Source organism: Callithrix jacchus, chromosome 12 (genome assembly GCF_049354715.1).
Source record: "Callithrix jacchus isolate 240 chromosome 12, calJac240_pri, whole genome shotgun sequence".
Taxonomy (NCBI): domain Eukaryota; kingdom Metazoa; phylum Chordata; class Mammalia; order Primates; family Cebidae; genus Callithrix; species Callithrix jacchus.
This window is the reverse complement of record NC_133513.1, coordinates 85183096-85202649: the sequence shown is the minus strand read 5'-3', so window position 1 is coordinate 85202649 and position 19554 is coordinate 85183096. Positions and strand designations below refer to the sequence as shown.

At 41.4% G+C, this 19554-nt stretch overlaps 1 protein-coding gene across 17 annotated transcripts in view; it reads left to right on the top strand.

The window, feature by feature from the left end:
- The window catches only part of IDE (insulin degrading enzyme), a 133389-nt gene extending 114305 nt beyond the window's left edge, over nt 1-19084 (top strand). For 13 of the 17 annotated variants that reach the window (XM_078346035.1, XM_009009970.5, XM_002756402.7 and 10 more), the window contains 8 exons: nt 175-266; nt 1533-1644; nt 5478-5645; nt 7342-7614; nt 9471-9532; nt 15007-15079; nt 15769-15836; nt 16850-19084. In XM_078346035.1, the coding sequence (XP_078202161.1) occupies nt 175-266; nt 1533-1644; nt 5478-5645; nt 7342-7614; nt 9471-9532; nt 15007-15079; nt 15769-15836; nt 16850-16945 (944 nt within the window). In that variant the 3' untranslated portion in view covers nt 16946-19084. The remainder of the gene's footprint in view (nt 1-174; nt 267-1532; nt 1645-5477; nt 5646-7341; nt 7615-9470; nt 9533-15006; nt 15080-15768; nt 15837-16849) is intronic. The other 4 variants (XM_078346032.1, XM_054243097.2, XM_078346034.1 and 1 more) reach the window with 1 other exon arrangement.
- Nucleotides 19085-19554: the final 470 nt, after the last annotated feature.

Here is a 19554-nt window from a genome sequence, read left to right as displayed (position 1 = left end):
TACTTTCTTAGTTTTGATGGGTTATGAAAGATGTTAACATTAGGGATAACTAGGTGAAGTGTGTATAGGGACTCTGTACTATTGTTGCAAGTCTTCTGTAAGTCTCAAATTATCTCAAAAAAAAAAAAAGAACCTCATAGGTAGAGCTCACTATGTCTTCCTGCACCTTTACAGATGTAACCCTTCCTCGCCTTAAGGCCTTCATACCTCAGCTACTGTCACGGCTGCACATTGAAGCCCTTCTCCATGGAAATATAACAAAGCAGGTGGGTGGTTGAGGTTTTAGCAATCTTTTGTGGATCAATGCAAGATATTTTTTTCCTCTAGTCTTTCTCAAGATTGTTAACCAGCACAGTGTGATGATAAACACATTAGAGTTTACTCAATCCTTTCTGCTCTTTGGAGGAAGGTAGAAGGCACAGGGAAAGTAGAATGATGGTAGTTAACTGAGGACTACTTTCATGGCTGCCTCCTCTGCTGTTTCCTACCGTATGCAATCATAGGAAGAAATGGGAGTCATTATCCCTACTCTGTATAGGGTGACATACTTATATAGTGGATAAGAGCACATGCTGTATATCAGACAACCTGGATTCAAATCCTAGCTTTGTTATATACTAGATCTGTAATCTTTTGAGAATGTCTTAACTCTGTGCTTATCTATTTCCTTATCTGTAAAATTAGAATTACAAGACATCACCTACATCATGTCTTGTAAGGATTAAATAGTACATACTAAGTCCTTAGCACATGGAAAGCTCTACAAAATTTCCATGGCAGTCTGTCTCAAGATCCCTCAGTCTTGGCCAGGTGCAGTGACTCACACCTGTCATCTCAGAGCTTTGGAGGCTGAGGGGGGAGAATTGCTTGAACCCAAGAGTTCAGGACCAGCCTGGGCAACACAGTGAGACCTTGTTTCTATTAAAAAAAAATTGAAAAATAGCCAGGCGTGGTAGCACATGCCTATAGTCCTAGCTACTCTGGAGGCTGAGGCAGGAGGATCTCTTGAGCCTAGGAGGTTGAGGCTGCAGTGAGTTATGATTGTGTCACTGCACTCCAGCCTGGCTGACAGAATGAAACCCTGTCTCAAAAAAAGAAAAGAAAAGATCCCTTGGTGTCTACCACTCTGCTATACCCCCTCCAGTACAATATACCCACGGTCAGATGCTAATAAGTGGCAGAAACAAGATTCTTACCAAGGTCAGTTTTAAAACCTATGCTTGCCTCCCTTGCTTTTCTGTGACCGCAGATGTCTGTAGTCAGGGTCATTTCACTAGGGATCATCTTTGGCAGTGCCTTTTTTCCAGCATCAGCATCAGTGTTGATGATTGTTTGGGTGGCTGTTTCACCACTGCCAAATTGACTGTATTGCAAAATTACTATACTGACAAATTTAATTTTTATCCATTTGAATAGGATCAAATGTATTTAAGATTTTAAAATCCACTTTTCTGATAAACAACGCTAGTTTATCTCACAAACAAGATATGTTTATGTTTTTGTAATGTGCTGGGTCATGTCTTTTTCCGTAGGCTGCATTAGGAATTATGCAGATGGTTGAAGACACCCTCATTGAGCATGCTCATACCAAACCTCTCCTTCCAAGTCAGCTGGTTCGGTATAGAGAAGTTCAGCTCCCTGACAGTAAGTACAGATGTTGTAACTTTGGGGATGGACTACTTTGACATAACAGTGTGGGTGATTACAGGTGAGTTGAATTTGGTATAGTTTTATGCCAAAGATCCACTGGGAACCTCTATTATTTATAGAAGTATGATTAGAGATAGATAATTCTGCCAAAAAAATTTTTGGTAAGAGGGCCAAAGAAGTGATATTGGAGGTAGGCAATAATTTTGAAGAGAATGATACTGGAATTGATGGATGCTTGCATGAAGGGGAATAAGGAAGTAAAAATATCACAAAGCTATTGACTGTAAGGCATGAAATAAAATATATTTATAAAAATGGAAACTGGACTTATACTATTTAATGGGAAGCCCACAGGATTCTTTAGCAGAAATAGTTTTAGGAAACCCACAGGTGCAGATAACATGTAATCATTACAAGTATATTTTTATAAGGGATTAACAGAGACTTTTATTGAATTTATATATTGTGGTTTACAATGTTGGGTTACTTTTACATTAACAATGGTTTCTTCTGATAAAAACTCATTAAGCATTATTGTCAGTATTGCTCAAGACTGTGTAATAGAAGGTATATCAAGTGAAGGAAGAGAAGCTTTTTTGGGGGCAGACTTGATTGTTGGCTGTTCCCTATGCATGAACCAGAGAAGAACCATCTGTGCTGCCTTTTTCCCCCAGCTATTTTATTCTCCTGAAATGGTGTTCTCCTTTCTCCCTTCTTCCTCATGGGCCAGTGCCTACATCCTGTGTCTCCTTCTAGGCCTATTTATAAGCTACTCATTCCACTAAGCTTTTTCTAAAGCTCCCAGCTAGAAATAATCACATCTACCTCTGGACTTGGCAGCACAGTTTTTCTGTATCTCCCTATTCAAGCTACTTCGCACTTCTACTCTTGTGTTGGGATTGAAGTGCATCTAATACTTCTCTCTAGACAGTATATTCCTTAAAGGCAAAGTCTGTGTCTGGTTCACTGAGTAGCTTCTAAAGCAACTAGAACATACTATTACTTAAGGATACCTTTGTTGAATGCTTAAAGATATGTTGAGCCTGCTCTGCTGTTCTGCATGACCAGTCATCACAGATCTGGTAACTGTTTATTTCCAGCTTCTGCTAGTTTATTCCTCTGTCACTACAACCAGGACAAGAATCAGGATATGCTGATTCCACTACAGCCAGGGCAAGAATCAGGAGATGCTGATTCCACTTCTACCAGAGGAAGAATCAGGAGATGCTGATTCCACCACAATCAGAGGAAGAATCAGGAGATGCTGATTCTACCACAGCCAGAGAAGAATCAGGAGATGCTGATTCCACCACAACCAGAGAAGAATCAGGAGATGCTGATTCCACCACAATCAGAGGAAGAATCAGGAGATGCTGATTCTACCACAGCCAGAGAAGAACCAGGAGATGCTGATTCTACCACAGCCAGAGAAGAACCAGGAGATGCTGATTCCACCACAACCAGAGAAGAATCAGGAGATGCTGATTCCACCACAATCAGAGGAAGAATCAGGAGATGCTGATTCTACCACAGCCAGAGAAGAATCAGGAGATGCTGATTCCACCACAATCAGAGGAAGAATCAGGAGATGCTGATTCCACCACAACCAGAGAAGAATCAGGAGATGCTGATTCCACCACAACCAGAGAAGAATCAGGAGATGCTGATTCCACCACAACCAGAGAAGAATCAGGAGATGCTGATTCCACCACAGCCAGAGGAAGAATCAGGAGATGCTGATTCCACCACAGCCAGAGAAGAATCAGGAGATGCTGATTCCACCACAGCCAGAGAAGAATCAGGAGATGCTGATTCCATCACAGCCAGAGGAAGAATCAGGAGATGCTGATTCCACCACAACCAGAGGAAGAATCAGGAGATGCTGATTGCACTACAACCAAAGCAAGAATCAGGAGATGCTGATTGCATTAGGAGAGGAAGAAACAGGATATGCTGATTCCACTACAACCAGAGGAAGAATCAGGATATGCAGATTTCACTACAGCCAGAGGAAGAATCAGGATATGCAGATTTCACTACAGCCAGAGGAAGAATCAGGATATGCAGATTTCACTACAGCCAGAGGAAGAATCAGGATATACAGATTTCACTACAGCCAGAGGAAGAATCAGGATATGCAGATTTCACTACAGCCAGAGGAAGAATCAGGATATGCAGATTTCACTACAGCCAGAGGAAGAATCAGGATATGCTGACTGTACTACAACTGGGGCAAGAATCAGGCAGGATATACTGATTCCACTACAGATGGAGAAGGACTCAGGATATGCTGTGCAAGAGACATAGTAGTTGACTTCAAAGTGAAGCTAATCTAGAAACAATATTTCAAAGTCAAATTCATCTTTCATACTTCTTTTGACTCTACTTCCCTCTTTCTCTCTCCTTTCCTAAGATCTTATCTCTTTGGCCTCCTAAGTACCCTCCCAAATTTTTCTGTGTTCAAAAATAGCTCAGTTCACATTTTATTCTCAGAATGGTAGGTAGTAGGAAATGCTAATTCTGAGTTAGCCAGCTGATCAGATATGAATACTTTAAATAGTTCTTCACTTAACTCTCCAGAAAGGCATTTATCGTTTAAAAAGAAAATACTCAGGCCAGGGTGGTGACTCATGCCTATAATCCCAGCACTTTGGGAGGCCAAAGCAAAAAGATTGTTTGAAGCCAGGAACCTGAGATCAGCCTGGGCAATGTAGTAAGAACTTGTTTCTATAAAAAACTTTTTAAAAATTAGCTGGGCATGGTGGTGCACACCTGTAGCTACTTAGGAGGCTGAGGTGGGTCAATTGCTTGAGCCCAGGAGGTTGAGGCTGCAATGAGCCATGATTGTGCCACTGTACTCCAGCCTAGGTGCCAGAGTGAGAGACTGTCTCAAGAGAAAAGGAAAAATTTCAGGCATTATAAAGGAGATGTTTTATTTATTTATATTTATTTATTTATTTATTTATTTTGAGATGGATTCTCAGTCTGTCACTCAGGCTGGAGTGCAGTGGCACGATCTCAGCTCACTGCAGCCAAGGAGATGTTTTAGAATATGCGTGAAAAGGGCCAGGTGTGGTAGCCCATACATGTAATTCCAGCATTTTGGGAGGCCAAGGCAGGCAGATCACCCGAGGTCAGGAGTTCAAGACTGGCCCGGCTAACATGGCAAAACCCCCCCATACCTACTAAAAATAGAAAAATTAGCTGTGTGTGGTAGCACATGCCTGTAGTCTCAGCTACTTGGGAGGCTGAGGCAGGAGAATTGCTTGAACCCAGTAGGCACAGGTTGCAGTGAGCTGAGATGACACAACTGCATACCAGCCTGGGTGACAGAGCAAGACTTTGTCTCAAAAACAAAACACGTATGAAAAAGCTGGAAGGATGTGAGGTGAGTGAGAGACGCTTATAGGCCATGTTCTTCTCTTTTTTTTTTTTTTTTTTGAGACAAGGTCTCGCTCTGTATCTTAGGCTGGAGTGCAGTGGTCCAGTCACAGCTCACTGCAGCCTCAAATTCCTGGGGTCAAGTGATGCTGTCGCCACAGCCTTCCAAGTAGCTGGGATTATAAATGTGAGCCATGGCCCTGGCTCCCCTCCTTCTGATGAGAGGGAAGTTAGTGCTGCCAGTTATAATCAGAAAGCTTGACTAATGGGTCAAATTTGGACAAAGTCAGAAAAGTGAAATCAATGATACACAATTCTAGGCTTCTCTACCTCCCTTTTCTATTAATGTCTAAATTATCATCCATAAGTGTGGGCAGATATAGCATTGACTTTATTAAACTCTAAATAAGTTTTTGAACTTGTTGTTGTCTTTTTGAAACTTCTAGGAGGATGGTTTGTTTATCAGCAAAGGAATGAAGTTCACAATAACTGTGGCATCGAGATATACTACCAAACAGACATGCAAAGCACCTCAGAGAATATGTTTCTGGAGCTCTTCTGTCAGATTATCTCAGAGCCTTGCTTCAACACCCTGCGTACCAAGGAGCAGTTGGGTGAGAGGAAAGTGGGGAAATAGCAGGGGACTGTAGACTTTGATGAATTATCATTGTCCCTGTAAAGCATTTTCCACATATAGAATCACCTAACACCGTGTATCAGGCATGCTCTACTTAGAGAGACTTGAGAAAACCTTATTACAGAGAATCTACTTCTAAAAGATAAGCAGTCACTGTCTTATGGACATTAAAGTAATTCTTTATGAGATGGTACTGTATATTACATACATGTCAACAAACAGGGCATCTTAGGTAAGGGGGGAAGAATACTAAGGACAAGCTTATGGGTAGCAAGATGAGAAACAAGCCATCCAGAGAAGCTTAGAGTCACTAAAGCTCAAGTTCCCTAAGGAGGAGTATTATCTCTTATTCATCTTTATACCCCAAGCCTGGGACATACAGAAGGCACTCAGTAAGTGTTTGCAGTTTTAGACACTGTTAAAAATCTTGAGGTCCTGGCAGGTTTGATGAATGAGGAAAGAAGTTCAAAGAAGTCCCAGTAATGACAGAAAGGAACCAGTGAAAAAAGATTTGGATGAGTCTCTCCAAGTACCTATCACTGTTTAAGTACCCATTGTGTTAGATGCTGGACAGGGAAAATGGATGCTATGGATGGTCCTTCCTTTCAAAGAGCTCACAGTCAAATCAAGATGGCAGACCTGTAAAGAAATAATTTTAGTACAGTGTGATAAATGTTACCATAAAAGCTCCAACTTTTGGCCAGGTGTGGTGGCTCACACCTGTAATCCCAGCACTTTGGGAGGCTGAGGTGGGTGGATCATCTGAGGTCAGGAGTTCAAGACCAGACTGGCTAACATTGCAAGACCCCATCTCTACTGAAAATATAAAAATTAGCTGAGCGTGGTAGTGCCCACTTACAATCCCAGCTACTCGGGAGGCTGAGGCAGAGATCACTTGAACCTGGGAGGCAGTGTTTGCAGTGAGCCAAGATGACACCATTGCACTCCAGCTTGGGTGACAGAACAAGACTTCATCTCAAAAAAAAAAAAAAAAAAAAAGCTCAAACTATGAATGGCTATTTTGAAGATAGAAACTTCCTTAGAAGTGGGACCCAGAGGTACCACAGCTGTTGGAGATGGTGGATCACGGAAGGGCAGCCGAAGGAGATAAGCCAAGAGCTTGGTTTAGAAAAGGTGTTGAAGGGAAGTAGTGCATGGCCTCATGAGATGACATGGAGGTATGACTTTTAGTTAGCTTGATCTCTAGAGAATTGCATTCTGAATGAATTGGGTCAGGAATGGATTATGTAACAAGAAATACAGTAGGAGAGCCAGGTTCATATGAGGAACTTGGATGTTAAAGGAAACATAGCTAGGACTGTGACTAAGGGATGAAAATGAGTCCAGCATTTTATAGGACTAGGAGTAACTTTAGCATAGATTGAAGAGGAATAACTAGCAGAGAGTGAGGAGTCCACAAGATGGGAGTTTGAATAAAGAATAGGATTTTTTCCCAAAAAGAAGTCATCTCCAACTTTGTAATTCTTCAGAGAGCTCTTCTGCTTTGTTTTTAGGAACTGAAACTATCTTAAGTGCTCATATTTCTTTAAGAGGTGAATAGTTTAAAACCATAAAACAGATTTTATTTGCTCATACAGGATAGTTTTTGAAGGATTAAAAATGACTCAGGTCTCAAATGCCAAGGTCCTGACTGGCTGATGTGTGTGTTTCAGGCTATATTGTCTTCAGCGGGCCACGTCGAGCCAATGGCATACAGGGCTTGCGATTCATCATCCAGTCAGAAAAGCCACCTCACTACCTAGAAAGCAGAGTGGAGGCTTTCTTAATTGCCATGGAAAAGTCCATAGAGGACATGACAGAAGAGGCCTTCCAAAAACACATTCAAGCATTAGCAATTCGTCGACTAGACAAACCAAAGAAGCTATCTGCTGAGTGTGCTAAATACTGGGGAGAAATCATCTCCCAGCAATATAATTTTGACAGAGGTAAGGTAAAATTGGGGCCCCAACATTTATGGCATTCAAGTAACATTTGAGGACATTAAGGCCATTCCACAAAATGGTATTCATTTTGTAGGTGAATTTATTTTTTATTTATTTATTACTAATTTGGGGAGTTGGGGTAAGGAGATGGCTGGCACTTCTAAAGAACTATTACTTAATTGAACTCCAGTTTCCTATTAGAAACCTTGTCTCTTCTTTTTTCTCCAAACCTAGACCTAGATCTACCCATATCTCACAATAAAGTATTAATAGTAATTCATTTCCACCATTTTGTTTCCACAGTGTATCCTGAGATTCTGATCACAGATACCTAAGTATTTCCCATAATACTAAAAAAATGAGATTATACCAGATTAAACCCCTTTGAGGCAAATGTTGCCCTTGAGGCACAGGAGTTCAAACATTTGCCTGTAGGGATTGCCAAAGATTTTTCACTCCTGTCAGACTTGGGAAAGCTGTGATTCCTGAAGTCTCCTGTCTTATCAGCTTCCTTTCACCTTTCTTCTAGAAAGGTGATTGTGCCAAGCAGTACTAGAAGTCAAGGGACTTGGGTCATGTTCTTATTCTGACACCAACAAGCTAAAGATCTTGGTCAAGTCACCTTTTTTGGACCTGTTTTCTTACCCACAATTTTTCTTTTTGTTTTGTTCTTTGAGACAGTATCTCGCTCTGTCAGCCAGGCTTGAGTGTCATCATAGCTCACTGTAGCCTTGAACTCCCAGGCTCAAGTGATTCTCCTGCTTCAGCCTCCCAGATCTTGAGCTGGGATTTCAGGCGTGAATCACCATGTCTGGCCTACCTATAATTTTTCTAGCAGTTGGATTCATTATTAATGATCATACTATCTCTCATTTATTGAGCATTTGCCATGTGCCTAGCATTGTGTTATTGTCACACATCTTTTTAAAAAAATTCTTACTGCAGCCCTATTAAGTAGTAGTTATCCCCAGTTTCCAGTGAGGAAACTGAGGCTCAGAAAAGTTGAAATGATTGGCCAAAATCCAAAAGCTCATAACCAGAGAGCCAGTATATGAATCCAGGCTGGTCTGGCTTCTGAGCCAAGGCTCTGTTACCCATTACACTACATCCACGTTTTTTTTTGAAACAGCCTTGCTCTGTCACCCAGGCTAGAATACACTGGTATGATCTTGTCTCACTGCAATCTCTGCTTCTCAGGTTTAGGTGATTCTCATACCTCAGCCTCTCCCCAGTAGCTAGGACTACAGGCACACTCCACTATACCTGGCTAATTTTTGTATTTTTGGTAGAGATGGGGTTTCACTTTGTTGGCCAGGCTAGGCTCGAACTTGTGGCCTCGGATGATCTACCCACCCAGCCAAAGTCCTCAGATTACAGGCATGAGCCACTACACCAAGCCAGCATCCATTCACTTTTACTTGAAATCAAAGCAAATCGTCACTTAAAAATGTGCATACTTGGCCAGACACGATGGCTCACGCCTATAATCCCAGCACTTTGGGAGGCTGATGCAGGCAGATCACTTGGGGTCAGGAGTTCAAGACTAGCCTGGCCAACATGGCAAAACCCCATCTCTACTAAAAATACAAAAGTTAGCCAGACGTGATGGCTTGTGCTTATAATCCTAGCTACTCAGGAGGCTAAAGCAGGAGAATCACTTGAACCTGGGAGGTGGAGGTTGCAGTGAGCTGAGATTGAGACACTGCACTCCATTATGAGCAACAGAGTGAGACTCTGTCTTAATAAAATGTATATGGATACTTAAGAGTCTTGGAGTAAAGTATATTGTTACTTAGTATACTGTTCTGGGCTACTTTATATGGAAATATTAGTGAAGTATTGTTTGATTACTTTTTCAGATAACACTGAAGTTGCATATTTAAAGACACTTACCAAGGAAGATATCATCAAATTCTATAAGGTAAGTCAAATTCATATATTTAGATTTTGACTGATAAGAAAGTATTGTAGGGCTGGGTACAGTGGCCCATACCTGTAATCTCAGCACCTTGGGGGAGGCCAAGGTGGGAAGATCACTTGAGGTCAGGAGTTAAAGACCAGCCTGACCAACATGGTGAAAGCCCATTTATACGAAACATACAAAAATTAGCCAGGCATGGTAGTGCACACCTGTAATCCCAGCTACTCGGGAGGCTGAGGCGTGAGAAGTGTTTGAACCTGGCAGAGATTGCAGTAAGTGGATTTCACACCACTGTATGCCAGCCTAGAAGACTGAGTGAAACTCTGCCTCAAAAAACGCAAAACAACCAAAAAAAAAAAACATTGTATGTGCTATATTGTGTGTTGCTGCTCTGAAGCCATTCTGGCTAGATTTATGAAGGTGTTTTTTACGGATTTAAGTATTTTTGACACAAACACAGATGTTAGAGAAAATAAAGACAGTTTTTATTGAACCAAGTACTGTTTTCCTTTCCCTCTAAACCAAGTTTACCAAACCTGCAGCCTGAAGGCCACATGCGGCCCTCATTACGAAATATTTTTGCCAATTTTTTTTTTATTTTAGCTTACCAGCTTTTAATGTTATGTGTGGCCCAAGACAATTATTCTTCCATTGTGGTCCAGGGAAGTCAAAAGATTGACCCATGCTCTAAACCAAAGACTGTGACAGCCCTTCCTGACTTCTAGATCTTTAAGGACCCTTTCGGTTTCTTCTCTCTGTTCTCCACCCTGCTCTGCAAAGAATATTGCTGAGCTTGTCTGGTGGGAAGAAGGAAAAAGAAAACAAAAGAACTTGAGAATCAGATTATTTTCCAAACCCTGACTACTATAAACTGTCTTCACCCATTTAGGTACCATAGTGCATCCTTTTTTAAATAACTAATCACTCACCTTTGAATTGTGGTCAGAGACGTTATGAATTTTACATGCTTGTGCTCACTGAAGAAGTTTATCAAAAGAAAAGGGAGGTGCCACATTAATGGAAGACAAAGTCTTCCCAGCACAGCTTTTTTTTTTTTTTTTGAGACGGAGTTTTGCTCGTTACCCAGGCTGGAATGCAATGGCGCAATCGGCTCACCGCAACCTCCGCCTCCTGGGTTCAGGCAATTCTCCTGCCTCAGCCTCCTGAGTAGCTGGCCACCATGGCCAGCTAATTTTTTGTATTTTTAGTAGAGACGGGGTTTCACCATGTTGACCAGGATGGTCTCGATCTCTTGACCTCGTGATCCACCCGCCTTGACCTCCCAAAGAGCTGGGATTACAGGCTTGAGCCACCGCGCCCAGCCCCAGCACAGCTTTAAGAGGTTAATACCAGCAGGGTGCAGTGGCTCATGCCTGCAAGCCCAGCATTTTGGGAGGCCGATGCGGGCAGATCATGAGATCAGAAGTTTGAGACCAGCCTGCCCAACATAGTGAAACCCCATCTCTACTAAAAATACACACACAAAAAAAAATTTAGCCAGGCATGGTGATGGGCACCTGTAATCCTAGCTACTCAGGAGGCTGAGGCAGGAGAATCACCTGAACCCAGGAGGCAGAGGTTGCAGCAAGCCGAGACTGTGCCACTGCACACTAGCCCCGATGACAGTGAGAGACTCCACCTCAAAAAGAAAAAGTTTCACACCATCTAAATCTTCCCATCTATAATAAAATTCTGAGAGGGATAGCAAAATTTCCATTAAGTAGATATAAATGAGTAATAAGTATGCTAAGTGCAAAAATTCAGAATTTATGCTGCGATAGAATTGTACCTATTTAAAGTGTTACATATGTTCTTTGTAATATATTGGGACCTCTAATTTGTGTAAAATACTTTTATGCCTGTTTTTCAAAATAAGGAGGAAAATTATATTCTGTGATTACCATAGTACCTTATAATTGTCCCTTAGTGTTGTAGCTGTTTCTGGTTTGTATCTGTGATTAGGTATTTTGGTCAGGAACTCAGTCCTGCCCTGTGCCCACATCCTTTTAGAGATATTCTACATTACAGTGTCTCTTTCTGGGGATATATTATAGCACAGGAGTCAGTGCTTACAGTTCTCATTAGAATGACTTTGTGAAGTTAGTGGTACAATGAAGCCTGATCACATTTTCTCCTGTACTAGGGTTTCTAATGTTTATTTAATTCACCATTGGTAGTGCTGAGTGAGAGGGTAAGGAAAAAGTAACAGTTTCTACTGGACGGGTGCAGCAGATCACGAGGTCAAGAGTTTGAGACCAACCTGGCCAACATAGTGAAACCCCGTCTCTACTAAAAAAAAAAAATACAAAAATTAGCTGGGCATGGTGGTACACACCTGTAATCCCAGCTACTCTGGAGGCCGAGGCAGGATAATTGCTTGAACCCAGGAGGCGGAGGTTGCAGTAAGCCGAGATTGCACCATTGTACTTCAGTCTGGGCAACAGAGTGAGACTCCATCTCAAAAAAAAAAAAAAAGCCGGGCACAGTAGCTCACACCTGTGATCCCAACACTTAGAGAGGTCAAGGTAGATGGATCACCTGAGGTCAGGAGTTTGAGACCAGCCTGGCCAACTCAAGGTTTCAACTGGTGAAACCCTGTCTCTAAAAAAATAAATAAACAAGTAACAGTCCTTGACCCAAAGGTGCTAACAGTTTCTGACAGGAAAGTAGTGATCTTGTGCCATCTATGAGTTGTTTACACCTCTCTCTCTAACTCTTCTACAAAATTATACGGCTGTGTACAAACGAGTATTAATAAATCTGGTATCACCTTAATAAGAAAAGGAGACTATAGTTTCAGAATTGAGCAGCAAAAGTTTCAGCAATGAGATTTGACCCATTTTGGCTATGAAAATGGATGGCTGAACAAGTGACTTTCTTTTTTTTTTTTTTTTTTTGAGACGGGAGTTTTACTGTTGTTACCCAGACTGGAGTGCAATGGCACGATCTCGGCTCACCACCACCTCTGCCTTCTGGGTTCAAGCAATTCTCCGGCCTCAGCCTCCCGAGTAGCTGGGACTACAGGCGCGCACCACCATGCCCAGCTAATTTTTGTATTTTTAGTAGAGACGGGGTTTCACCTTGTTGACCAGGATGGTCTTGATCTCTTGACCTTGTGATCCACCTGCCTCAGCCTCCCAAAGTGCTGGGATTATAGGCATGAGCCACTGCGCCCGGCTGACAAGTGACTTTCTTTACCTCATGGCTCCCTTTGCATTGTGTAGAGGAAGACAAGAGTCTCATTTAAGTTACTCTTGCTCTTTTGCAGTAATAGCCTGTAGTCCTAGCTGCTGGGGAGGCTGAGGCTGGAAAATTGCTAGAGCCCAGGAGTTCAAGACCAGCCTGGGAAACGTAGTGAGACCCTATTTAAAAAAAAAAACGTATTTATAACCAGGCTTAAGCTAAGTCTAGAACACCATTTCCCTAGCTGTGTTCCATGGTATGCAAGATATTAATAGGGGTACCTAGAAAAAGGGTTTCATGACCATTCAAGTTTGGGAAACACTATTCCCATTCTTAGAGAATCACAGAACATGTTGGTATTTTAAAAATTATAAGAAGTCACACAGTACAGACTTTAGCCTGCATTTATTTAATTTTGACTTAATAAAACATTTTCTAAACTTATTTCACCATGCACCCTTTTTTATACAGAATACCTATAAATACCTCATGGGACTGTAGTGTTCCTTAGAACATTATTAGAACATATTAATAGTTTCCAAGAAGGTGCAGTTGTTTTAGAAAAATGAGGATTGTCCACCGTTGGTGAGAAAATTGGGAACAATCTGAAACTGGAGAGGGTGTTCTGCTGTCTGCTGATGTGGGTCAACAAGGGAGTAATGAAGGTTTGGGTGAGAAGAGATGGAGATAAATCTTTGAAAGCAAACTTTTTACTCCAATAAGATAAAGTTCTTAGAAGAGGTCCTACTTGTTAATAGAGGCAGACCTGGGCTGAGCTCCTGGAAAGAGGCTGGAGAGGTCAGAGCAGGCTGTGGGAGTCTCAGCTGTTTTGCCTGATGGCGGGGAGTGGAGTTGGGAGCCATGGGCAGGTTTGCTGTGCAACATCGATAGGGCTTGCTGTATGGTCATACAGGACCAGGCTTATTAGTGACTGCTCTATAAAAACTGTTGAGTGGATTTGGCTTTGACTGATTATTTCTCCCCTCTAAGGATATGAAATGTTACTTGTGGCTAAGGCATCAGAGGAACTTTGTCACATTTGTACCCCTTTAGAAAAGATAGTGAAACTCTGCTGTTAGGGGAAAGGTTGGGACATACTTCCCCACAGGATCCACCTGCCAACCTAGCACTGCTGGCATTCATGGTAGTAATTAAGGGGAATCCCTCCAAGCAGCATGGCGGAATTGAGAGAGCAAGCAGACTCGAGCTTCTGACACCATCACTCTGAACAGTGTGACTCATGTAATTCATGTAAGTCTCTGTGTCTTAAAGTAGGAATCATCATGATGCTTAGTTCACAGAGAATTAAGTGAGCTGACATAGGAGAGTGCCTGATATACAGCAGGACTCAGTAATTGGTAGTTTCCTTTCTCTTCTGGTAGATGAGGAACCACAGTTTATAATAAGAATCTAAGAAGGTTCTTAGAGGAGCAGGTGTTGTGCTTTTCCCTAAGCGCAGGCCATTGTCTCTATAGACCCTAAAGATCACCAAGTGCAGCCCTGTATATCCCATCCCAGTGAGTACTGCTAGGTTTTTAATCCTAGCTCAGGCACTTATTAGCTGTAGGAGTGTGAGCAGTTTTTTAAATCTCCTTGGATTCAGTTTTCTCATCTGTAAAATTGGGTTAAGAATAATTCTTTCTTTAGAGTAAGAAAAGGAAAGGAAAAAAATAATTCTCACATGCTTTGCTAAATCTTTGCAGAGCTTAAATAATGTGAGGGGAAAGAAAGGCAAGTATCTTTTTTTTTTTTTTAGACAGAGTCTCGCTCTGTCACCCAGAATGAGTGGGTGATCTCAGCTCACGGCATATGGCAACCTCTGCCTCCTGGGGTCAGGCGATCCTCCCACCTCAGCCTCCAAAGTATCTAGGATTACAAGCATGTGCCACCACACTCGGCTAATTTTTGTATTTTTATTTTTTAAGATGGGGTTTCACCATGATGGCCAGGCTGGTCTTGAACTTTTGACCTCGAGTGATCCACCCACCTTGGCCTCCCAAAGTGCTAGGATTACAGGTGTGAGCCACTGCACCCGGCTTTTTTTTTTTAATGTACTTTTATTATAGACAGGGTTTCACTATGTTGGCCAACTCTGACCTCAAGTGATCCACCTGCCTAGGTATCCCAAAGTGCTGGGATTACAGACATGAGCCACCACACCTAGCCAGAAAGGGAAGCATCTTTTCTATACCTGACTGTGTGACAGCTGAGTCTTCATAGTCATCAGGGAGCACCTCACTGTAAGTTCTTTAGAGGAGCGAAAGGGTGACCTCACTCTTCTTTCTGCCTAGGAAATGTTGGCAGTAGATGCCCCAAGAAGACATAAGGTATCCGTCCATGTTCTTGCCAGGGAAATGGATTCTTGTAAGTATTGAATATTGCCTTTTTAAGTCTATTTTTAGGCTCATGTTAAGCCATCTGAAGGTTGGCCTTTGTCATAACTACATGCCTTATAGAACACCACAAAGTAAAAGAGGTAGAGAACGGGAACTGGAGATAAGGTCTACAGATATAGGGGGGGAAGATAAAAGAGGTAGTAAGGGAGAGAACCAATACCAGGTGATAGAAGCTGCGAGCTGGCCACAGCATCGCAGGAAAACACAGCTGCTTGCTGATGGGACGTCTCCAAAGAGGCTGCATGAACCACTGCATGTGGGGAGTATGGGTAAGTAAGTAAACTTCCCAGTCCTTCTCATTTTCTGGCTTTTACTGGCCAAAGTTTGTCCTGTGGCCATTAACTCCCCTGGCTTTCTGGGCAGTTTTACTGGGTCTTTCTGGGTGGCCAGAAAGTCAGATTCGACCTAGGCACTAAAACTGCTGTAGGCAAAGTTTTAGGACCTCAGGAATATCATGAGCCATCATTGGGTGGCTCTGGATAGAAAGCAGGACAAGTACTGAAGGCCTTGGGTAGCAGGCAACCTGAAGAGGATCTGAGAAGTACATGACTGGGTCTGGTGCAACTATTTAATTAGCTGAGTCTAATTTAGATTTGTTTTTAGTTGTTCTTGTGTGCCAGTATCAGTAAGTACATTAAACCTTTTATTTTCTTACAGGTCCTGTTGTTGGAGAGTTCCCATGTCAAAATGATATAAATTTGTCACAAGCACCAGCCTTGCCACAAGTAAGAAACATAAATGTTATGTTAGATTGTACCGACAGAGGACTTCCTTTTTAGAAGAAGCCTTTTTTGTGTGTTTTGTTTTGAAATGGAGTCTCACTGTCGCCCAGGCTAGAGTGCAGTGGTATGATCCCAGCTCACTGCAACCTCTGCCTCTTGGGTTCAAGCGATTCTCCTGCCTCAGCCTCTTGAGTAGCTAGGATTACAAGTGCCTGCCACCACGTCTGGCTAATTTTTGTATGTTTAATAGAAAGGGTTTCACCATGTTGGCCAGGATGGTCTCCAACTCCTGACCTCAAGTGGATCACCCGACTTGGCCTCGCGAGTGCTGGGATTACAGGTGTAAGCCACCACGCCTGGCCAGAAGTAGCTTATTTATCAGGACACTGATGAACTAAAAGTTTCAGGTCACCAGGCATCGAACCTTCTACTTTAATTTTTCCTTGAACATCTAGTCACTCAGCCTCTACCCTTGTCTGCCTTTGCCTCCTATTTGAACAGTTGTGTTATTCTGCAATGAATCATCATTGGCCACATCTGTTCCCAGCACTGAATATTGGAGAGACCTCTTAGTCTTTTCCCATGTTACCTGCGTATTTTAATCATCTAGAAGGATTGGCATTCACTTGCAGGAGGAGGAAACTGACAGTGTAACTAGGCCCTTTCCGGGTGGGCACACCAGCTTCTGCTACTTTGCTGAAGCCTTGACGCTAAGCCTCTAAGTCCCTGGTGAGCCAGCCCTTGTTTGCCCAGAATAAAACCAGAAGTCTTCCTTCTGGCCCACAGCCCAGTAAGGACACTTACCAATAGGTTTTATAGACAAATTCATAAATGGGGTGTTAGGTAGAAGAGCCTCAGACCCCCCCACCAAAAACAAATACTATAGGGGGAAAGAGAGAGAGAGAGAGAGAATGAATATAGAACTGAGGTGTGCTCCCAGTGCCGCCCAAAAAATTTGATGTCCTTATTTTGATGTTTAGGTTAAATACACTAAAAAGAAACTCTTTTCTTTGCAGCCTGAAGTGATTCAGAACATGACTGAATTCAAGCGTGGTCTGCCACTGTTTCCCCTTGTGAAACCACATATTAACTTCATGGCTGCAAAACTCTGAAGATTCCCCATAGGTGGGAAAGTGCAAGTGGATGCATTCCTGAGTCTTCCAGAGCCTAGGAAAATAATCTTGGCCACTTTAATGTTTCGGATTCACTGTTAGAGAAACAGAAAAAAAGTTGTCAAATGTCATTATGTAGAAATATTATAAATCCAAAGTAATTAAATTACAAAATCTTATAGATGTAGAATATTTTTAAAATACATGCCTCTTTAATATTTTTAAATTTTTCTTTCCATTACTGAAATTTTCCCTATATAACAGTGCTTAAAATGAATGATATTCCTATAGAATCTTCCTTCCCTATTCTGCAAAACAGTCATTTGTCCGAAGAAAGTCAAAGCTCTTTTCTGAAAGCCTCCTAGGTTGACATAGAAGGCTTCACAACATTTAGAAAGGTAATACCTTCTTAAAAATCGATCCTCAAATTTGCTTTCTACTTGATGGTTTCATGTAAATCAGTGGAAAACATTACATTTGGCAGATGATGAACAAAGCAATGTAATCTCTTATTAGTGAAATTGCTGGTTATATAAGGCATGGTTTTAATCTTTTTATAGAATTTGAACATGTTTTTTATTCCAACTGGTAAAACGCTAGAAAACCCTACTTAATTACAATGCTAGAAATACACTTACATCAATTTTGTCCTAAACTGAATTTCTCAAGATTACTGTGGTTTCTTTCTGATTGAATTACATTGACCTTCTCCATAGTTGGTTTGCAGTGTTCCATCAGTTTTACTTTTTCTCATCAACATATTTATTTAACACGTACAAATGGGTCAACTTCAGATCCTACTGAGTGTGTGACATGCTTTTCCAACATCAGCTTTTTGTAACCACCGATATAACTTTTTATTACAGTGAAATTGCAGTCAGTATGTGAACCAAAATATCTTGCCCCTTTATGAATTTAAAAGGCAGTCAAATACAAAGCCACCTTTTTGGAAATATAAAAAAATAAAGCCTTGCATTCTAAGCAAGTCTTCATAAGACTGTAAAATCCCTTGTTGCTACCAGTCTAATCTTGCCTTAAGTGTTATTTTTTTGAATATATGAATATAAACATACAAACAGATGACGACTGGAGTGGACTTTTAAAAAATATTTTTTTCATGAGATACTATTTTAGGTGAAATTGTTACTGTAGATTTAACAGCTGTTTTGAAATATTTACTGTTATTAAAACTTGCTTCAAGAGAAATTGTGAATATATTTCCACGTACAAGCACTATTAACAGTAAGTGGCCCTGTCGTCCACTAACTCAGGCAAAGTAAAGAATGGCATTTTCAAATGGCATTTTACCTCCCTGTATGATTTGATTTGTAGGACTTTCTTCTGTAGAGCCATATCTTTTCACATCTTAAGTTTTTACATCTGCCATTTTCCCAATCTCAATTTGGGGCAAGAACGATATAGTCACAACTGTGGGGCTGCTTTCAAAAGCGGGATCCCATTTCTACTGTCAGATCAATGTGGTGCTGTAACCATCTTTTTATCCCTACCTTCAAGAACCTCCTTGTATGAAACCTGTCTTTGTCCATCGGAAGGTGTATGAAATCATCCCTTCCTTCCGGTTTTATGCATTTGTAGACTATGCAGCTTTTCATCAACCTGCAAGGATATATAAGATCTAAAATTAGGCCTGAGTGTTCTGATCCAACACTGTACTAGTAAATAAAAATCCACCTAGCTTTTATGTGGAAAATTATGTACTACTAACTTTCAGCTCTTTTTAAAAATAGGTGAAATTTGTCTTTTTTTATGAGAATGACACATGAAGAGATCTGAGAGCATCTCACGTAGTCTTCCATGAACCTGCAGTTGTTTAGTATGCGCCAACGTTTTCCAATTTCCAGGTTGGGTGTAGAGCTGCACTTGGATCACTCAGGCGTACTGATGAATCCGTTTAGATGGGTCCAAGCTGCAGTCCATGAGCAATAACAGACTACCCCAGATACTGCAGTTTACTCAGTGCTTAGTACATGAGACTTGTGGAACTAAGTTATTAGTTACCTAAGGCTTCTTAAGAAAGTCGTCTTTTTGACCAGTTGATGTGAAAGAGGGAGCATGTGACACAGCCAGTATGGTGGAGTGCCAGGGTTATCCTGTTTACAATAAATCGCCTGAACTTAACCTCTGGAGTCTGCATTTGTATTATTTTTCCAGTTTTAGCGAAGCAGTACAGTGGCCAGTTCTCAGCCTACCTCTCAACATCCCAATTTGACCAGATTTCTTGCTTTCATTGTTCATAATGCAGAAAGCAGTGCATTTTAATAACATTTTAAAAGGTGTTTCTGGGTAACAATGATTTTTGTCAAATAGAAGACTCAATTTCAGAACCTTATGAATAGGTCACTTTTGTAAAACAGGAATCTGAGTATTTGAGATTCGACTCCTTGCTTTAGGTATTGTCACTGACTCCAAACCCAGAAAGATTTGTTTCTGGCCTTACAGGGATGAAAATGAAAAAGATAGAAAAACAAGCTATTTCTCTCTCCTCTACAGTAAGTCCTTACATTTTGTTGCCACATCTCCAGTTGCAGTTTAGGTAGATATCTTGTTCAATCTCTGTCTTCTTGATCCCTGTCAAAGTAATTTTTCTA